Below are 21,981 nucleotides of genomic sequence, written 5' to 3'. Positions count from 1 at the left end.
CAGACCATTAGGTTGTGAATATTTGAAAAAGTCAAGCACAACAAAAAATGTCAAGGAAACAATTCAAGTATTTAAGAGGAAGATGAAACCAGTTAAAAATAAATAAATAAAATAATTAAAAATATATCATTAGAGGTGCTGTTTTGGACAGAGCTGTGGAAGCATAAAGCAGACACGTTTGCATAACATCCAACTAACACTTTAGAAATCAATGAACTCTTTCAGTGATGCCTGCAAACCTGGTGTACAACCAGCTGAACTGAGCCAGGAGCAAATGTGAGTGTCGCTCATCAACAGGCATCTCCTTCTCCACAAGGCTAGAGTCCTTACTTCAAAACCCCCGTCTCACCCAAGCACAGGGAGACAGAGCACTTGCACCAACATAAATGATTTAGGTAGACATAAAAACAAAATCTGCTCCTGTCGTGACAGCAGCATTATCGCCCCAATCTTTTACTGAATTGTCATTACAAGGAGCAAGAGGTGTGATAATGTGCTTTGAGAAGGCAGCGTCTGGGCTCATAAAATCAGCTCACACACCAATTTTACCTCATCTGACTCAATGGGTCTGCAGACACCAAGTGGCTCTAGAAGATGCATTACATTAAAACTGCTTCACAGCTCTGTATTTGAAATGGGTATTTAGCAATGAGTTGCAACTATTCGCACATAAAGCTCTGTAAACAGTCACACACACACACACACACACACACACACACACACACACACACACACACACACACACACACACACACACACACACACACACTTGATTTTTCTCTGCATGTCTTATTTTGCACCTGCTTAGAGTTGGTCAGGTAGAGCTTTGCAGCTAGATTGACAGTCTGCAGCTTGACGATGTCCTCCTCTGCTGTGAACGTCTTTGCCATCTTGCGCAGTACATCGGGCGCAATCTTTGGCACCTTCTCGCAGTACTCTCCCATCAGCCACAGGATGCTGGCTCGGGCCATGGGAACCTGCAGTTGAGGGTGACATATCAGAGACAAAGAGCAGCACCTGTCACAGTGTTATTTCAGACACAATGCTCCAGTGATAACTTTCACGAGCAGCACAATCATGAACCGTACAGTGACGTTATCGAAGAGCTTGGCCATGTGTTTGATGATGTCACCGTGCTGAGTGGGTTGAGTCTGAAGCAGCTTCTTGATGACCACGATGCTCTCGGCCACCACGGTCTCTGGAGAACCGAAACAAGTCTTCACAAAACTGGACAGAGCCGACATCTCTAATGACGAGCTCAAAGTGCAAATATGGATTCAGGTAACTATTCAGTGAGGGCTTTTTACCGTCTCTATTAGAAAGCAGCAACACCAGACCGTTGAGGCATGTGTCCGTCACCTCAGAGATGTTGGTGGCGCACCTGCCGATGGCCTGGATGGTAGCTGCTGCGAACGCCTTGTCCTGACTCTTCACGTAGGTCTTGGAAAAAATAAATAAATAAAAAGAAAGATCAGATGTACTCAGTGTAATACCCCAACTGGAAAGTAGGTAACACATCTAATCACACAAAGAAAACAACAAACCTGGAATTCTCTCAGAATTGTGGAGATGTTAGCTTCATTAGCTAGATTGGTCAGGATCTCCAACTGGAAAAATCATAAACAGAAAGGTGACTGTTGTTAGGTTCACGAAAAGGTCAAAGAGGCTCAAAAGCCAATATGGCAGTATTTAAATGTGTCAAGCTTGTACATAATATTATACTATTACACATAATACTAAGCTCAGTATTCTTATTTGAGCTTACATGTACATAATGCAGAAAATAAAACAGGGGCTACCTTTAGTGTTTTGATATGCGTGGCATCTGTCGATCTCACATAGAAACTCTTAATGAAGGGCTCAAACATCCCCTGTTTGAAGAGAACTCGTGTTACTACACAGGCTGCATCAACCCAACACACTCTCATCCCTCTGCTATCCATGAGCACTCACCTTTCTCTGTATAGACATCGTGGCGATGTTCTGAAGCACAATGTACTGCACTTCTCTGCACACAACAGCAAGAAGACAGCACATTCAGACATGGACATAGTCACTAGCAGCAAATACGCAAATGCTGTATAAATATACACACATATATATGTATTATTATTATTATTATTATTATTATTATTATTATTATTCTTATTATTATTATTGTTATTATTATTTACCTGTGGCTTCTCAGGAGTCGAACCAGTGACTTGGTGACAATACTGACTTCATGTTTAGGAGCCAGATGCCAGTAAAGCTGAGCAACAGCCATCACTACCTAAAAATATCAACCCAATAAGATAATAAGTAGATTATCTCACAGCATCTTATTAAAACAAACTTGTTACTTTCTGTCTGCTCACACTAAAATCGTCTTCCTTCACATGCATTTGCTCAGGCTCTACACCGGCACTCTCAAAGAGACTCTAAAAGTCATTTTTCAGAAGCGCTTTAAATAGCAGGAGGACGTGTGTCCGTCGTTGAAGGCACAATGAGAGGCTTCGGGCGTCTATGAAGATTGAGGATGTCACCGTGTTGTCATGAGTAAAGACACAGCATGTCACATTTTAATCAACACTTTCATTTGGGAGCATTTTTCCTTCCCGCTGCTACATAGCGACAGAGACCTTGAGGCTCCCGGATGATGGAGACCCGCACTCACTCTGGTTTTTATCGCTTTTATTCAGGCTTGTGTGGCGCATTAAGACAGGTATTCTCGTGTCTTTGTGTGTGTGGCGTGTCCTTTGTATGTAGTACTTTGAGTGAATGTGTTATTGCACATAAATGTGTCCTTCCAGGGTTACAACAGCATTAGCTGATGTGTTCAGTAGGCAACAGACACAAAGAGACGCTGTGTTTCCTACTATGTCCATCAACTTTGGATGTGTGTTCATTCGACTAAAAACAGTCGTATTAGTCTATGCATGTTTGCATACCATTAAAAAAAGTGCCATAATAATGTGTGAATGGAGCCTGTAACTTGTTTATGAGGGGACTGCTTCTACAGATGGTGTTACAGTTTGTTAGCCTGACGTCTGAATCAAACAGGTCTAGAGATCTGTCTGTGACAGGCAACCTCTGGTCTCTCACTTCCCAACTGATCAGGGATGATTGTTGCTGAATGTTGCCCACTGTCTCCAGATGAAAAACACTGCATGATCATTTTGGCTGCTAGAAGGCTGCTGCAGTTACCTATAATTCCTACACACTGCAAACACTCGCTATATTCTCTCCAAGCTATACTGAAACTTGAAACGAAGAATGTTCTCCTTCAAAGTAAAAGTAAAGTAAGTAAATTAAAATATGTGCTGTGGCAATATTTTAACAACTACAGCAATCACAAAGAGGGTTTTTGGTGCAGTACTGTATACCTCTTTGCCACCAATTTCATGCTTCCAGCAACCTTCAGCATCCACCCATCAAATGGTTGCAGAATATACCCTTTTCCCCAATGACCAGCTGTTACCGACTGTTCTCCAGGCCTGCATGAATAAAACTTTTGCAACTCATTTCATAGAGACTTGGCATATAACTATAGACCAGTGACACTGTTTTAACAAAAACTAAAACAGTAAATTTACCTCCTATCTTTCTGCAGATACCGCCCGACTGCACCAGTCTGTTTCTCTGCATCTCACACTGATGCTAATCAATCAGCGATACAGATTCTTATTGATGGAGCATGAGTTACCATGGCAATGTGAACCACATTAGTAACCATGAAAACCCAGGGTTAAACCTGAACTTGTGTCTACATGTCAGCGTTTGAGTGACTCACAGCGGTGTTCCTGCTCTGCAGTAGAGGTTTGGTGTTCCTGAGCAGCAGCCTGTGATCTGGATCCATGATGTAAGGCTTTGCTTCTGTCTGGTCTTTTTTTTCCTCAGAGTCAGAGTCATAGAAGGCTTTATTCTCATCAAACTCAGCACCCTGAAACACAAGCATAGTACATCAAACTAATGCACAAAACTATTTTAATAAAAATAACCCTCTAACAAAATTACAATTAATGATTTTTATTGGATTCTTGTGAACTAAAAATGCCTAGCCCTCAAGCTGAAGGAACACTGCCTTTTAAGTCTTGTTGGAGTGCTTGGTTGGTGAGATGCATCTATAAACTGTACATGTCCAATTAATTCATAAGTAAGACTGTCATAAAAAATGAAGCACAAACATGTGGACTGTACTATTTGTCAGATAACTCCATTAAACCGTGTGTTTTAATGCTCTAAATTTATGCTTTTTAACCTGGATGTTTATAGAGACTGACTCTCTTTCAGAGCTGGTGTTAAGTGGCTATTCCAGGAACTGCCATTTTTGGCACGGACCACTTTGACAGATGTGCTGACACAGGCAGCTGTGGCCAACTGTCTGCTAGGCCTCACTTCCTCTAATTTAAGTCACTGAACTGGTGATCTCGAGTGCATTTAAGCTCATGGTTCACTTTGGAGAATGCTTAAAAAGGCAATAGCTATCAAGTAATGTGGTTTGGTGTGAAGTACAAGGAGAGTTATTAGTCTGTTTGATAGCACTAAATAGCCTGTGCCCGTGTGATGCACCCATGCAGTTTATAGATGCAGTGTGCTAACCAAGCTTCTTAGCATAATCCAACCCTGTTGTCTTAATATGGTAACTTCTGTCTCCAAAAACATAACAGCAGTCAACTGTTTCACAAATGTGCAGTCCAAAAAAAATCAACAGGTGGCGTCACACTGGCTTTGCACATCTTTTACATACAGTCTATGTAACTGGTACTTTACAAATGTGAATCACTATTGCTTTTTGGCCCATGAAACCCTTACCTCCGTCCAGGGACTGGTGAACTGTGTCCTGGCATAGCGGGTCAGCATAGAGATGATGACCACCTGGCCCCACTCCTCCACATCCACCAGCAGATTACACAGTTTTCTGTAGTTCTTGTGGATCAGATCGATGCGATCTGGGCACACCTCCTCAAAGGCCATGACCACACTCCCAGCCACCAGCTATAGAAAGGATCAAAATTAAAACAAAGAACAGAGAGAAGCAAACTCGTGAGGAAAATGTCCCCCCCCCCCATTTATTTCACTCCACTGTTAACATGTGAGTTAATGAGGGTTGTATAGATTTGTTAAGCAAATTGGCTAAGCTGCAATATACACAAACTCTAGAGAAATAAAACACTGGTTAACAGACGTGACCCTGGATGCAAAGTATTATAATTGCACTTTCAAAAAAGTAATGGCAATTTACAGCTTTGATTAAAATACACAGTTCATCCTGTAAGCAGTTAGTTGATAATTGAAAGTAAATTGTTTGCACTTAAAAACATAAGTTTTCTACTGCTTTGTGTTTGAGAGAAGCCCATCAGTCAGAGTGTTTTTCTCAAGCATAAGTGTTCAGTTCATGTGGAAAGCAAGCCAAGGAGGAAGCAGCAGCTGAGAGATCCAATAATCAACTATGCTTTATTGGTAAAGGGAAAAAACCCATTTGACTGTTGCTCACCTCCCACTCCCACCCACACCATCACCCAACTGCCTGCTGCCTCGCTGACTGACTGCAAGGCTGAGTGAGTGACACGGCAGTGTATTAATATGCAAACAGCATTATCGCAGGCAGGTGAAGATGAAGAGAAAGGGAGCAGAATTCAGTCTTCCCAATTAAAGCCTTCTGGCCCCTGGTGGCCCTGTGGGAACCCAGAGCATTTACCCATCAGCACTGTCATGAGCCTGCATTGATTGCGTGAGTGTGAGAGATGTGCATGTGCATAGCTGCCGTCTGTAGATTCCCACAGAAATCACACACAAACAAGTATGTTTTACTATACTGCAGTGCTGTATATATAGTTATATTTCATGATATGCACAGGAATTTTATGTATATTCAAGGAATGACATGGCGCTCCGGACAGTGATTAATGTACTAAGGCCAATAGTAACACACACAGACACATGCATAATTCTAACTTTCATTTTTCCTGTCTTGATTATTCCAACTCATTTTTCATGTGCATTTCTCAGTCCTCCTTTGCATGTCTTCAAATAACCCAGAATGCAGCAGTTAGGCTGCCAACAAAAAACAACACATACTCCTGTCACCCCTATTACTGCTTCACTTGCTTCAGTGAAATTGAGAATTTTAAAATGTTATTATTTACATCAGTGTATCCAGAAAGTATTCGCAGCACTGTGTAGAATTTTAAGGTGAAAAATGAATTTAATCAATTTTGGAAAAAAGGCTGAAACATGATCAAATGTGGAATAAGTGACGCACTTCTAATACTTTGCGGATACACTGTACAAAGTTCTATAATGCCAGGCTCCTGTATATATAGCAAAACTGTTGACAAGTCTTTCCAGTAGTCAGCCTGTTCAATCATCAGGTCCACACTCTGTTTTAAATACAGAGGCAACCACACCTTTGAGGTTGTACCGCTTAAACTTTCTGCCGTCATCAGCCCACCGGGTTAACTGAATCTGGTCTTCAACAACTGCTGAAAACTAATTATTATACTTACTTTTAATTGTAGTTCACACAAAAATCAGTTTGAAAGTATAACCCTAAACCATGTTTCACTATATCCTATCATCATCATCATCATCATCATGAGTCTAAATGGAACTTTAAGAAAAAATAATTAGTTAAAGCCACAAAAATTGAATCATCACACCTCTATCCAATCATTTCAGAATTTAAAAAGAATTTAAAGCACTTGTACAACCACTGTAATATATAGAAAGACGTTCCAATGAAAACTATTCATAGAGTCTGACCGGTAGCATAAATCTTTCCAGCAACCTTCATTTAAGCATCAGTGTCAATAACATTTTACAGCAGACTAACTTAGTCAAAGCATTTAGTAAAACATGGATTTTTAAGTATGTCGTGTGTATTTTTGTCTTCTTCTGACCCTCTCCTGTCTCTGAGGCTATTAAAAGCAACACTCCTTAGCACGTGCATCCTGCAGCAAGGCTTTGTGCATTCTCTACCAACTTCCCCCATTAGACACAGCTCCAAGGTAAACTACATGCACCATCAACAAAACTGACACCCCAATCTATGGAGTTCATACACCTCCTCCCCGTCCCCTACCTCGGCCATATTATCTACCCTGCATGACAAGCCGGTAATGGAAAAATCACACTAAGCAAATGGTTCTTCTAATAACAATAAATTTCCTATAAAATTATGAAGGGCTCAAACCGTTTCCTTGCATCTATTTTGCTATGAATTCTAATTAGGGTGCCAGGAAGGCAGAGTGCTGGGTCATCACGTCAGAGACAACGCGCGCCTTTTTGATTGATGGCCCGGTGTGGGGTCGGCCTATCCTCCCTCTGCTTACTCTCTTCTTTCTCCCTCCCTCCCTCTCTCCTTTTTCTCTTAAATTAATGGGCATCTCACCTAGCCCCTAATCATAGTACCCCCACTGCCACTCCCCCCAACTGCTCCTCCTTTCTCTTCTCATTTCAATTTTGCAGAAGGTGCATGGGGGAGAGGACGGGAGAGATCGATCATTTATCTTGTAATGGCTGGATAATAGATCCATCACGGTAAAACAGCTGCACAAACTCCTGTGTTGTCTCTGTCATCAGGCCTTCCCATTTTCTCTTTAAACCATCCTGCCTATAAGCAGCCCCCCCACCCACCACCACATGTGTCACAGCCATTTAACCAAAGAGGCACATCTGTAAAGGTAAATGTCAGCAGGCCTGGACAACGCCATAGCCTGAATGATAACCAAATGCTTCCATCTCCCACTAACACCATTGTAATACCAGTTCAACAGCTTTAAGCCACACAGCTAACTTAGTATGAAGAAAAACTGTGCAACAAATTGAAATCTGACTGAAAAGCTGCCAGAAAAACGTAAGGTTCCAATAGAGTTGTTGTTAAAAACTGAAATTTCGATAGCTTTATAAATACAAAATATGTTTTTCGTTATGTAAAACCAGATCCGTAACCCTGCTGTACATGCTGACTCGTCTACATTAAACATTAGCACACCTAAATGTCTAGGCATGAATGCATATGGATACCCTTTATAGTCAAGTCTCATTAAATTATTTATAAGCACATCTAATAACAACTGGCATTGATCAAAGTGTGATACAGCGTTAAAAAACATCCACAAAAACCCCCATCAAAACTCGATCTGATTTACAGGCAAAGGAATTAAAATGAGTTTTCAACCAGGTCTTTAAAAACAGTCTTTGTTGGTGAATGGGGTTTACCGGGGGTTAGGAACAGCTATTCGAAAGGCTCAGTCTCCTCTATGTTTCACCCTGGACAACAAGACAAATAACCCAAGGACATCTCCTTAGCAAACTTCCCTGATCTCGTGGGAACGTGCGAAATTAAAAGAGGTAATAGTGACCTTTCCAGTCACCTTGTGACAAACACAGTTTGGGGAATTGGCCTCTTTTCTAAACTGCAATTTTTAACTTAACTATGACATTTTTTCATAGCAGGAGAAGATGGATTTTTGACAAATTCATGTGATATTCAACCAATGTTCATATATCCAAGCCAGAACTAGTTATGACTAGTCATAAGCAATGACATTCTGATATTTTTATTAAAATAAAAAAATGATACAAAATGCAAAAATTACATACAGAGGATGGCGATCTGGCCTGTGTTATTTTTACGAATTAGATATGTAATCTTTAGTCATTTACAACCGCTCCAAATGCCTTTTCTTTTTCTCCAATATTATAAGCAACATTATCGAGAGGCTAGCCTGGAAAATTAGCATTTCATGTCTGCAAACATCAACAGATGTGATTTTGATGAAGAAAATCAAACCAGCAAAAGCTGAGATAAATCAACTCAGTCTCTAGTAGACAAGCAAAATAGTCCAGATTTCTAATGCTGAGAGCTAATGCTGTCTGTAATTTGAAATTTGGACATATACAGTTAATTTTTGGCAAAACTGTATGAAAATAGTGTTCAAGTGTTAACATACCTGTTAAAACTGTTCCCTTTTATTTAAACTGCAGTCTTGTTTTCACTTTTAGATTTCAGCAGGGATGAAGATCATAGATCGGCACATTTGTTTGTTTGGACCACACGTATTTTGTGAGATATTCGCCTTTGTAAACTTAAGGCAGTCATAATGTGAGATATTTTCTTAATATGAGACAAGGATTAAAAAATACTTTGCCACCCCAAAGTAAGTACGACCGCTGAGTTCATAACAGAACCTACATAACAAATATTCACAATCGCAATCAATCCAGCTGATACATAACAACTGATGTCATCATCAGGGTTTTTATTTCACACTTACAAAGATCCTAGAAAGTTTTTGAAGGCAGCACAAAACAGCCATCCAGCTAGTACACCAACACTTGAATGTAGTAGCAGGAGTAATCCTTTCCATTACATATAATATAACAAGAACCTCTGATGGCACCGATTCAGCTCTGGACATTATTGTGGGACTTGTAAATTCTACATGGCATCGTCGAATGCATCGCTTCACTTGAAAGCTATTCAGCATCCACTGCATTTAGGTTTTTCACCATTCATCACCGACTGATGTGCTTGTGCGTCTGTGTGATGATAGTGCCCTCTCTCTCTGTCCCCTGCCTCACAATGTGGGCTCCAACAGGGAGAAGTCATCTGTCTTCGTTAGCGTCTGGGGCTAAATATGCTATGCATCTGGTACTGGGCTTCCACTCCCCCCCCCATTCCCGTTTGGCCTAAGCCGCTTTGCTTTGTTTATATAATGGTAGGCATACTGTATGAATACATAATTATAACAAACTGTGCATGATTTGCACATGCAAACACAACGCACTGCATCCTCCAGCCAGTGTCTACATATTTGAAATTGGCATTTCAGCACCCTTAGTATTCACTGTGACCTCGTCAAATTAATGCGCTGCCTGCTGACTTCTAATGCACCTTCTGCATTGTGTCTGTGATTGGCCAAATTGCAGAATTTGAGAATCCAAGTCATTTACGGTCCATTTTGGGAGAAAATTTGAAAAAAAGAAGAAGCTGGCCTTTGAGAAAATTAAGCTGACACTAGCATCAGTGCGAAAATTCCTTCCAAATGGACACTTAACAAGGAGCATCTGAAGATGTGTGGGTTTAAGTGGGTGTTAACAAACCGTGGCATTGCCGAATGAGCTGTGGGATGGAGAGCTAAGAGAAGAATCACTTGACTGGGGCGCCCTCCAGTGGTCTTCGTTGTCAAACATGGGAGGTGTACTGTGAACCACTACGGTACTCTGTGTCTGCTTACCGTGCTTTTGTCTTTCAATAGTTTCTCGATCACTTCGATCAGCTGCTCCTTCTGATCTGGGTCGAGGCTGAGGACAAAAGACAAAGAGGTTGGAAACTAATTGTCAACTACAGAATGGCAATTATTCACATACAGACTAACAAATTAAATCATGTCCCTGCTGTGCGTTCAGAATACAAAGATGTATGTCTGTGCGTGTTTAACCAAAGCCACTCCCTGCATCAATCCGTCACTGCTTCACTTTAGACTACTGTAAAACATCATCATTGACCATATTTTTAACCTGTAAAACACTCTAGGTTACACTGCTGGTATGTTAGCAGACAGGAGAGTAGCTGCTTTTGATTAACAGAGACCAGTTAGATCAGCACGAAACATTTTCATAACCAATTAAATCCAGTAGCCCGAAACTACTACTAATCCAGAGCTTGATACAGGCCCTCAGTTTATCCTCTGTCTGAAACAAGCTGTTTTAGCCCCTCCCCTTTTAAGGCAACCCTACCTCCTAAAACCGCTTACCTGTGATTGGCAGCTCTTCACAAGTTGCTGTGCTCACACAAACAGGTTGCATGCCATGTTTAATATGAGTAGTAGTATGTAGCCCTATATTCAGTTTTCATTCATTTTATTTAAAAAAAATCAATTAAAATACAAATTCCAAACTGAACATAAGATCGTTCTTTGTGAAACAGGCTTCCCCAAAGCCTACGAGTTGCATAAAATCAGGTAACAAACAGCAAATATATATACAATTCCAAATGTACATTATCATACCAAAAAGAATCACTAAATATCCTACGATTGCCGTAGGAATCATAAAATAAAAACATTTTTAAAAATCCAATACATCTAGACAGTGGCACATGAAAACGATAGGATAAGCCTCACGTAGAGCAAAGTTTTGACTGATCCATGCCATACAGGCTTCAAAATCAAGTAGCAACGATTATTTTAGAGGTGTTTTTTGTTTGAAGACAGGCATTTTAAAAATGTGTTGAAGCTTTTTCCAAATGTATGGACTTCTACAGCTCACAGTAAACTTATTACCCCAAACTTATCACTTTGTAAGGGCGGTTTCTGTCTTCTATGTGTACACTGGAATAAACTCACAAAGCCTTTTGCCAAGTCTCTACAATATAGAACAGAACATAAGGAAAAGCATAAGAGGTCTACGGTATATAGAGCATGAAGGAATTTCAAGAATCTGATAGAAGCAGTGCAGATAAATAGCAAAACTGTGTTAGGTTTTCTAAAGAACCATCACTGATCATCAAACATGCACCTACTACTAAGATAAGAGAGCGATAAAAGCGGGGCAAAGCCCCTTATGCCAACATTGCCCAACCTTCACTGCATTTACTGCTCAGTTCACTGTTGAGGCAGTAAGACGAGCCAGTAAAACTTACAAGTCTTTACCATTGATGTCTTTACCTGTACAGCTTTTGGATCGCATGTGCTGAAGTCTTCCTCACATATGGGGACAGGTCAGCTGCAGCCTCCTTGATGGCCAGCATCATAATGGGGACAATAATGGGGACGCGGATACTGGACAAAACCCTCAGAGCACTAGCCCGGATGAACTGGTTTGGGTCCTGGCACAGAAACAAATTGTCAGCGAGACAGTGTGCCACAACAAAAACAGTGCCTCCCAGCACCAAGAGAAAAGCAGGGAGAAGTGAGACATTTATCATCCTCTGATCATCAACACATTCATCTATCCGCATCCAGAGAGACTGAATGTTACCTTAAGGGCCCGCTGGAATGTGCTAATAGACAGCAATGCCAAGTCCTGCTGCTTCTCTGCATACCTCACCAGGTACACGTACACAAGTTTCTTGAGCTGCGAAGAACAATGACATCAAAAACAGCAATAAAACGAAACGGCTATAAAAGAAAAACCACTGCAGCAGACATGAAACTAATCAAGCAAACCAGCTGTGTTGGAAAATTTAAGCAGGTTTGTGTGAGGACACACCGTTTTGTTTTTTTACAGACAAGAAGAGTACAAAATATAACACAATACAAAAATCGGCTTCCTTTACGTTGATTTTTCTAAGGGAAAAATTTGAGTTTATTATTTTAAAAGACTGGGGGTTGGCGGTTGGGGGCGGGTCGATGGAGGTGGAAAGCTTTCCTGTTTTAATTTCAAAACCTGCACTCTCAATAGAGAATGGTTTCAGACAGAGGAGCTGTATTATGTGTTTATATTTCCCTCCCGAGTCTTGTGCTTTGGCTCCCTCACCTATTCTTTGCTCACCGGAAAGCCTGAGATAATATTTGTTCTGGATTCTGACAGGTTTAACTAGAGGTCAAAGGTGCTTTGCCTGCTGATTCACATCAGCTATTCCGAGAGAGAATAGACGGAGCTAATTTTCTTCCTATGAGCCTGTTGGGTTGGAGACCATGAAACTGGGAGGAAAGGGTTATGAAAAATGATTTACCTAAGGAACTATTTTTAATTTATAACCTGATTTAAGCTGGAGGTCAGGTCTAAGGTTACATTTTAGGTACAAATCACCAAGCGCTTTAGCTGGTAATCAGCACCATGCTTTCTAATGCAACGAGTATTGACCTGTGGTTTCACAGCACAGTTCTCAATCATCATTGAGGCCATTACTGCTGAAAGTAATGGCATTACTCACTATAAAAAAAAGGAGACAAAACCCATCTGCCCTCAAGGATCGGGTTTGTGTGACCACAGAGCATGCAACGGACTTCGTTTTGAACTGCTAAATAGGCAATTACGTGCAGTACAGATGAAACTTGCTCCATCTCGTGTTATTTTATTTTGTCCCTGAATTTCAGTGTAAAATTCAGTAAATAAAACAAAGAGCACCAACATTAAACCACGAAACGCTATCAATAAACTGCATGTTCTTGTGCAGTTACGCTCACGCTCTAATTGTTGGGGCTCATGGGCAGCTCGAGATGACACGAAGTAGAAGGGATGACGGCGGGAGCGAAATAAGAGGCCATTTTTAGCACGACATACTGTAGCTGAGCAGAAACTGAGAAGAGAGAGAAAGCACAGACCAGGACCTCACACTACCTTAGCAGCTGGTGTGTATGAGGCAGGAGAGAGAAGATGTGACTCGGAGCTCTCTTCCCCCAATTACATCCACCCACCTGCTCCCATACCCCTGCCACGAGCTGGTTCGGCTGCATGCCTCGCACACAGCGCCTGGCCTGGCTGGACCCCCCTCCACACCCCACCGCCCCGGCTTACATGCTGCCTCTCATGCTACCTGATTATTCTGCTGCTGCTAATCAATATTCACAGGCTCTGGGCATGGGAGCGCCTCTTGAGCTGCTGCTGCTTAATGTTCGGTCATTCACTGGAATAGGCGGTGGGTGAGTTTTTCCAAGGCTCGCAGGATTCAGTGGCATGTTGGCGCAAGCTCACAGCAGCTTTACAGAATATTTATGCTGTTGCTACTGCTGTACCAATTTATGGCTCAAAGTAGGGCTGAGAAATAATCTAATTTTAATTAGCTCTGCATAATAATGCTGCTGTTTTATCATACTTTGCGGTCTAAGACACAGAAGTCAGTGCAACTTTGTGAACTTGCTTGAAATGTAATACACCTAACAAAGAGGTGCATTTTCTTACAACTGAAGAGATGTATTAGGTATTTATTTCCATAACACAGACTGTATTCTTACACCGAGTCTATTTAACAATATTATCTCAATCTGCTGCGACCATTTCCCGTTTCCTTGCTTTGCTTTCTGTAGAAACACTAACTTTAAATGTTCAAGCACATGCATGCGTCTAAAGCAAGAAAAAGATTCTCAGTGGATCTAACTATTGTTCTGTAAGTTCCCCCTTTGGGCGTCATGCTTTGGGAAGTCACGTGCTGCGTTGCGTGAGAACGAAATGAATCATAACAGTGAACTGCATTAAAATAAATGAAGTAGTGCGCGTTATTTCTCAATCGTGTCATACCTCAATATTTTTACTCGCAACATTCTTCACCACAGCAGGAAACAACTCAGAGGCACTTTTGCCCTTGGCAATGAGCTGGAGAAAAAAAAAGAAGAAAGAAACAATTAAAAAAAAAAAATTTATTACCAGCACAAAACAGCTCAGTTACTTAAAAGAAACGCTTTAGTGGATTCCTGTGATGCACTCACCCCGACAATTCTCTTCATGGCCTCCAGTTTGAGCGACTCCTTGTTGCTCTCCAACATCTCTTTAAGGTCTTCATTCCTGAGGACAGAAGACATCCTGGGTGTTATTGTAGTCAGTGGTTAGTTGCTTTACTTATGTCCGAATTATGATTCAGCGGGAAATCTAGGTTGCAACTTAAGCAGTAACCATCCGCCTAACAGTTTGTGCACCTCTAGAAAAACGTAACTACATGTTGGATCAACGCAGACTGGAATGTTACAGCCTCGGGTTAAGATCGTAAATGGTAAATGGACTGGTTCTTATATAGCACTTTTCTACTCTACCTGAGCACTCAAAGTGCTTTACAGATTCACTATTTAGAGAGCAGACAAGCACTTTGAGCAGCCAGGGATTGAACCACCAACCCTCCAATTAATAGATGAGCTGCTCTACCTGCTGAGCTAGAGGAGGAACACCCCTGGGGTTTCGGGTTATAAGTTTTTAGATTTGAAGATAACTCATGCTTGTACATAACATGGGCACAAATACAAAAGAATATGTAAATGGATGAGGTGTCTGCTCACAATGCAGCAACAATGGTGTCCTAAACAACAACACAACTGCATCATAACAATGATGCTACTCAGCAATCACATGATCACCACATTAATTCCTTGACTAATTCAACCAGGCAATGTTGCTCAAAAACAACCCACACAACAGGATGCTTGTTCCACAGAGATGCTGTGCAGGATGGAAAGCAAGCTGCAGACAAAAATAAGGAGTGCAGATATGTTCTGTTTTATTTTAGGTATATAATAACCTGGTGCTTATCCAAAATGATCAAAATTAATGACAAGATCAAATCTGCCAATATTTAGCAGTAGTGACTCAACAACATGGCGCTTGAGCTGCAATCCAGATGCATGACATTATTTATCACTGACACAGATGCATTGTGTTTATGAGCTTTGGGTCTGCCCATTGTGAGGAAGCGATGTCTTAAAAACATTAAGTGAATTTGAAAAACACAAACCTCCAAATTGAATTTAGGCAAAAACCTATTACAATTTGGTGGTCTAAGGTCAAGGGTCAAGACTTTATCTCGAACTCAGGAATTTACATGCTAATTATTTCACACAAATCCCATATGGAAAAGATATATATAAATCTTACAAAGTTTGTATCTGTCTTGTGTGAATCTTGTATGAAAACAAATGAAAGAGTGAAAACAGATATAAGATCCCTTGAAAAATGATATAAATGAAACTTGTATGTTTTGGATACTTACTAAAACAATATATGAAAGTAATGAGAAAGTGGCCACTTTCATGAGTAAATCAAATAAGCCTTATATGATTCACTATATGAAGTTGGCCACATCGTATGCAAGTCTTTTATAAGTTTTTACTATTTCTTTTCCATATGGGATGTCTCATAGGATAAAATGAGCAATTATATTTTATATCCTAAAGCTCAAAAAGGTCAAACTTTAGTTTCTTAATCTGTAAACAAAAAAAATAGTTTTTGTAGGACAGCAACTAAATCTTTGAAACCTTAACAATATTTTATATAGAGCCTCAAAATGATTGAACTAAATTTGAAAAAAGCTCCACTGCATGTGAATCTGTAATATCTGATATTGTTTGGTATGACTTCAGTATCACTTTAGTCAGTTTACACCACTGAGAAGCAAACGTAACTAATGAAATTCCCAACAACCTTGATTTTACTTTATATCTTACTGTAATAGACAAATGGTGACACTGTTAAATGATATAAAAACTGTCAATTTACGCTGTTAACAAGCATTTCGTTAAAAACACTGACATGTCAGATCTGCTACCATGATATGTGAACTTGTCCAAACATTTAGATCAAACTTTAAACTGTCTTTAACTGCTCCCTTGTACAAAGTCCATGAGATGCTGAACTCGCCTGTGTAACACCCAGGCATCAAACTCACCAACGCCTAGCAGTCTTTCCAAAGGTGAGAATGGGCAACTTTGGGAAGGAAGAACTCCCTTTTAACAGAAAGAAACCTCTGACAGCACCGAGCTCAGGGAGGGGAAGCCATCGGCCTAGTTCAGAGGTGACGGGAAAGAAAACAGCATCTACGCTTCTACAACTTTGGTCACAACTAGACCTGATCCTGTGACATTTTTTAGCATTCAGGAGTGAAAACAGCTTTACTTTTAATTCATTATAGGTTTTCAGTATTTTATTTAAATCCACTTTAAACATTGCCAAGTTAAAAAGACTGCACTCAAGTCAATGACTGTTGTTCATACTTTTTTTTTTTCATATGATAATCTTAATTCTAAAGGAATAATTTGTAATGGTAATCTGAAAATTCAGTTTCCATCCACAAATAGTCATCATTTTAAAAATTTGTTACCTGTATTAGTTACATCTAAAGATTTCAGTGTTATTTAAAGGAAAACGCATATATTTAGCTGTCAGATGTTACAAGAAAATAATGACCTGTGTTGTCTTACTACAGTACCCGGCTTTGTGTGAGTCCTTAGGGCTACTGTTGGTGTGTGTGAGTGACTGTTCTTCCTGACTGAGTTCAGGCTTCAGAGTAAGCTGTAAGTTCTCAGCAGACACCAACACTGTCCTCATGGCTCCTGCTGCCTCCGAGCGCAAAGAAGAGAAACCAGCGTCCATACCGCTGCAGTCCATTCAGTGGTGTCTGTGCGTGTGTGTTAGCTGTCTAAAGAACAGAGTCCACAAAACCACGGCTGACTGAATTTCCACGGACCAAAGAGAGCTGTGGTAATTACTTTCCTTCAGGGTGTACTCCCAAGTTCTCTTGGCTTTATTTACAGCTGTCTTCTTGTCCAGTTCATAACTGTCAAAGCTAGGAACTGTGGAAAAACAGCACAGGCTCCACTGCTTTGTCACTGTCATTCACCGGTACTCCCTTCCTCTTCTGTTGGGCAAAAGGGGAAAAAAAAAGTCACAAGATGCCCCGTCAGCTCACTAATGGCAAGTCATCCTTATGCCTGAGGGTAATGACCACTTACTTGGCTAATTAGCCATTACTATATTAAACTGTTACTCCTCTATTCTGAAAAATGCTGACTTTCATATGGAAAGCTGTCTCACCTGGCTCCTGGTTGTGTATGTGACTCTGCCTCTGTGTGACTATGGTCACTTCCCTCTAGAGGAAAAAGGAGGGCCTTATCTCTGGTGGGTAAACACTGAGCTACTTTTCATCACCACCACTGCACAATAATCACTTTAAATTGGCACCACTTAGAGCACATGCGTCTGCCAAGTTTTACTGACAATGCCAACAGGACAGGCCGACATCAAAGATAACAGCACCGAGCTGAATGTCAGGAAATACTCCTGAAGATGTGAATGGTACAAAAGGGTTTTGAAGAGGGAGAAATGTGGACTTTATTCCGGAGTAGATGAGTAACATGAGGGCCTGACTGAGTAATGACTCGACTTTGAAATGTTTCGTAAGCAACATTGGCGCAAATTGGGAAAAGTTTTTGCTCTACACAGTATCACATTCATCACACGCAATATGACAGAGGATTATTTTGGCAGGTATATCCAAAGCTCCCTCTTCCAAAAGATTTTCTTGAGTAACATGATAGAAAGTAAAAAGGACAAGGACATAGCTACCATGTTGAAGTCCTGTTCTAAAGTCTCAAGGTGAGCATTTTCACTGTTGCCATCTTCTGTGTTTTGAAACAAGCCATGGATGAATCTGACTGAAATCACGCTCTCATTGGCTGGGGACTTCTGATTGACAGGTTGTTAGCCAGTGAGCATAATGTGGATAATTTCCACAGTCAACTTACTGCTGAATTTAGTAGAAACTACAATGAGTAACTGAGCCCATCGACAAATGTTTACAAAGTCAACCTTCCTACACTTTTATGGGACCAGACATCTTTTTGCAAACACAGGTATCACGACCACACGATGGTCACAAAAAGAATGCACAATTAAAGTGTGTGCTTGCTACACTTTAATCTAAATTGATCCTTTGCACCATCTATAGTAACCATTTAAATATACTCTGTTGCAGAACACAGACAGCAGGAGACCTAACGGCCAAAAAGTTATTCCCGTTATAGTTCTTTGTAATCCGCCGCCTGGGCACATGCTTGCTTGGTGCATTGTAATATAAATTCTCTGTGGACGAAATTCACAACACAGGGACCCAAGTGGACCCATGAACATGAAAAGTATAAAACGGCAATCACTACTTGGCTGTCGGGTCACCAGCTGTATGTGTCCACAACAGAGTATAATCCAGGCTTCAGTGAGCACTAAGTACAATAGTACATATTTGCACATGAGCGGAACAAATCTGTGTTTGGTAGCGACAGAAATATCCAATTTTCTTTCCTTTTTAAAAAAAAAGCAAACAAAAAAAAAACATAGCATCCAATTTTTTTCTGTTTACACTGAAAACCTAAACAACTCAAATAGTTAAAAAAAAAAGAAAGAAGAAGAGCTGCATCACGTGTGGCTGATTATTAGCTTTTCAAATCTTTTTTCCCCATCACTGCTGAGATTGATTAGAATATAATACACCCATGGCAGTCTCCTAATGAATATTTATCACAAACAGGCCACATGTGTATCCATCTCATTTAATGCTGTGTTGTAATATGTGAACGCAAACACATTTTATTATGTAGTCTCTCCTTTTTGCAGAAATCTGAACACAGACCTTATGATGTGTATAGAAAATAACTTGTATAAAATTAGAAAATAAAATATTTTCATGGTGAAAATATTTCTTGGCACTCAATCATCATCAATTTAAACTAACATGGAAAAGAGTCTGAAGTGCCAGATCGTAAAAAAAAAAAAAAAAAAGGTGGTTACTAAATGGGTGCCAAATTTTGCAGCATTTCCAGCATTTTTGAGCCATCATAACTTCGTAAGAACAGGAGCTCTTCCGGTGAAATTTTCAAACCTGTAAAGCACATTTAATCTGTCGTCAGCAGTTGTAACCAGTTCAATTACACACCCACACCAATGGTCCCATCCTAAAAGCAAAATCATGATTTTGTTTTGTTTTTGCTATGACCAAACTTTAGCATCAATATCATGTGACATAACATAGTTTATGTCAAAGGGGCTGAAAAATGCTGGCAAAATTTAAAAGCACTAAATTTCATTGCACCTCTATATCCTTTAAGCGCTGCAACTCGGAAAATATTCATAATATGATGGTACCGTTTTCTACTGTGAGCTGAAGTTACTGGGAAGAATAAACAGCTGACCCTGAGGACATCAGATGTGAACTTTTTTCACATTTGGTTATTTTACGTGGAATCACCCTGAAGTTAAATCTACGATGCAAGGTTGTTAAAATATTATGATCCACATTATCAACAGGTTGGGAAAAGCAAGACTAGTCTACAATACTGGAACAGCAGTAATAAAAGAAGAACTGTAAAAAAAAAAATTTGCAAGTGGGAATTATCAGCTGATTCAGGGATAAACTGGCAGCAGCAATACAAAAAAAAAAAAAAAAAAAAAAAAAAAAAAAGAGTAGCAAGGCTAAATTTGCATGACTCCTGACTAGGGCTGGGCCATATTATACCGTTCACGGTAATACCGGTATAATGTTAGGCAACGATAGGAAAATGAAATATCGCGATAGAATGGGAGTAAAACGCGCATGCGCAGTGCCTTTGTTTTCATACGCACATGGCCGATTGTTGAGTGAAACAGATGAACCAGAATTGGTTTGTAAAAATGGTGCAACTTCCGTGATGTGGAACTGGTTTGGTGTTTGTCCGTCAGATACACAACAAAGCACATTTTTTTGCAGAACATGCAAGCGGCCGTTGTTATTGTCGTATTTGTCGGACTAAGATGCTCTTAAATCTGGGAGTAATCTGGGTCCTAAACTCCGTAAACTTCAGGTCAAACAACACTGCAGCATCACTTAGAGTTAAAAACTGTCTAAATTCTTTCATCTTTAATAAAACGATCAGCATTGCTGCTTTACCAGGTGTAACTATAAAGTTTAACTTCCAGGCATCCATGAAAACAAAAGTTATTACATTTAACGGAAGTTAGCAGGAAGCTAGCGGAAGTTAGCTCGCTAGTTTCGCTAGTTACCCAAGCATGATATTGCATGTTCTGACTGAGAGATTTCTGAAAAAAATCAAACGTACAGTTCTGCTATCACTTCCAACATAAATGAAGACAGGAAACTAAACAGCAGTGACGTTTGTAGGGTTACTGAAGTTGGGCTAGCTGGTATATAATGATGTGCTACGTGATCGCTAGCGACACAGCTATGTTAGCATAACATAAACAGTGAAGCTGGAGGACGAACACTAACACTTTTCCACTTATAAAAGTTAACGTGAAGGTTCTTCATGGTTAGAGACAAATGCAATCGCATGGCAGGATGCTGTAAACGGACCAAACTTCAGTCAGGAGAACAACTGAGATAATCCATCCACAATACAAGGTTAGTCATTAATATACTGCAACAACATGGGAATAGAGCAGCTGCCAGAGAATTCAACATTAAGGAATCAATGGTACAGAAGTGGAGGAAGCAAGAAGAATGAGTTTAATAAAGTTTGATTTATCTGACTGCTTTGTTTCGCTTAATGTGCCTTATAATCCCGTGCACCTTATGGTCCGAAAAATGCATACTGCACACTGCAGTTTAATGTTGCAAAGCACCTCTTTTTAACTTCAGTGGATATTATACATGGTTATGCTCAGGACATGTCAGCCCATTTCTAGTGGAAATGCCTTTTGGTTAAACTTTCAGCAAGGAATTTGCATTTGTACTGTTACATTTTTATAAAGCTTTAATGTACATAAAAACCAGCTTCTTGTTTAAGTGAATATAAATGGAAGGTTGTCTTTTTGCGCTAGTAATGTTGTGGAGTTGTATTTTGTCTCGCATCAATTATATCGTCGGTTATATCGTTATCGCAAATTTTCAAATATATATCGTGATAAATATTTTTGGCCATATCGCCCTGCTCTACTCCTGACTAATGCCAGTAGGCTGGAAATACCAAATAACCATTTAACATGCACAACCAGCCTCAAATACAAAATTCAATCTTCCAGCACTTCCCAAGATTAGGGAAGTGAAAATAGTATAATTCCATTTAAATCCATCGCTCCTTTTATTTTTTTGTGACTGCTTCCAACACAGAGAAATACAATAAGTCGATACAACCAAACTGCTCAGCCACAGTGAGACATCTCTTTGGTCTCAGATAATAAATTAGCCTTATGTTTCTATGATTTGTTGAACCCTAGCACAGAGCTCTCAAACAGAAACAAGCGCCCTTTAAACACTAGAACATATTAGAGCAAAGTTGCATCTCTCATCACGTGCAACACACATTCAGCAATTTTAACTAAACTTCCAAATTTGATCTAATTTTAAAAGAACTGACTCTAAATATATCCTCAGCTATTAAAACATTAATGAACAAATATGCAATGTATTCTCCAAGCACGGACATGGTGAAGTTGACAAGCCTTGCGTGCAGCACTAATATGAGACACAGATAATGGCACTAGCACAAAATGCATTTTGGATTCACAGACTTGGTCATTGTGAATTGTGTCTGACAGACATACAAACAGAAGGATCATTCAAGCCCTTTCATATTCTTCTGG

General features: G+C 40.0%; 1 protein-coding gene across 2 annotated transcripts in view; it reads right to left on the bottom strand.

Moving 5' to 3' along the window:
- ap3b1a (adaptor related protein complex 3 subunit beta 1a) overlaps positions 1 to 21,981 on the bottom strand; it is a 60,228-nt gene that overhangs the window by 35,802 nt on the left and 2,445 nt on the right. Inside the window, exons 1-15 of one of the 2 annotated variants that reach the window (XM_004566855.5) lie at positions 16,841 to 17,429; positions 14,358 to 14,433; positions 14,170 to 14,244; positions 11,968 to 12,063; positions 11,655 to 11,815; positions 10,224 to 10,290; positions 4,795 to 4,977; positions 3,773 to 3,922; positions 2,175 to 2,272; positions 1,954 to 2,008; positions 1,800 to 1,871; positions 1,545 to 1,607; positions 1,308 to 1,440; positions 1,089 to 1,198; positions 801 to 977 (exon numbers count right to left, since the gene is read on the bottom strand). In XM_004566855.5, the coding sequence (XP_004566912.2) occupies positions 801 to 977; positions 1,089 to 1,198; positions 1,308 to 1,440; positions 1,545 to 1,607; positions 1,800 to 1,871; positions 1,954 to 2,008; positions 2,175 to 2,272; positions 3,773 to 3,922; positions 4,795 to 4,977; positions 10,224 to 10,290; positions 11,655 to 11,815; positions 11,968 to 12,063; positions 14,170 to 14,244; positions 14,358 to 14,433; positions 16,841 to 17,019 (1,695 nt within the window). In that variant the 5' untranslated portion in view covers positions 17,020 to 17,429. Of the gene's footprint in view, positions 1 to 800; positions 978 to 1,088; positions 1,199 to 1,307; positions 1,441 to 1,544; positions 1,608 to 1,799; positions 1,872 to 1,953; positions 2,009 to 2,174; positions 2,273 to 3,772; positions 3,923 to 4,794; positions 4,978 to 10,223; positions 10,291 to 11,654; positions 11,816 to 11,967; positions 12,064 to 14,169; positions 14,245 to 14,357; positions 14,434 to 16,840; positions 17,430 to 21,981 lie in introns of those variants that run through there. The other variant, XM_004566856.3, reaches the window with a different exon arrangement.

The sequence above is a fragment of the Maylandia zebra genome, linkage group LG7, assembly GCF_041146795.1.
Source record: "Maylandia zebra isolate NMK-2024a linkage group LG7, Mzebra_GT3a, whole genome shotgun sequence".
NCBI lineage: Eukaryota > Metazoa > Chordata > Actinopteri > Cichliformes > Cichlidae > Maylandia > Maylandia zebra.
The sequence above is the reverse complement of the archived record's forward strand: the minus strand, read 5'-3'. Positions and strand labels throughout refer to the sequence as shown.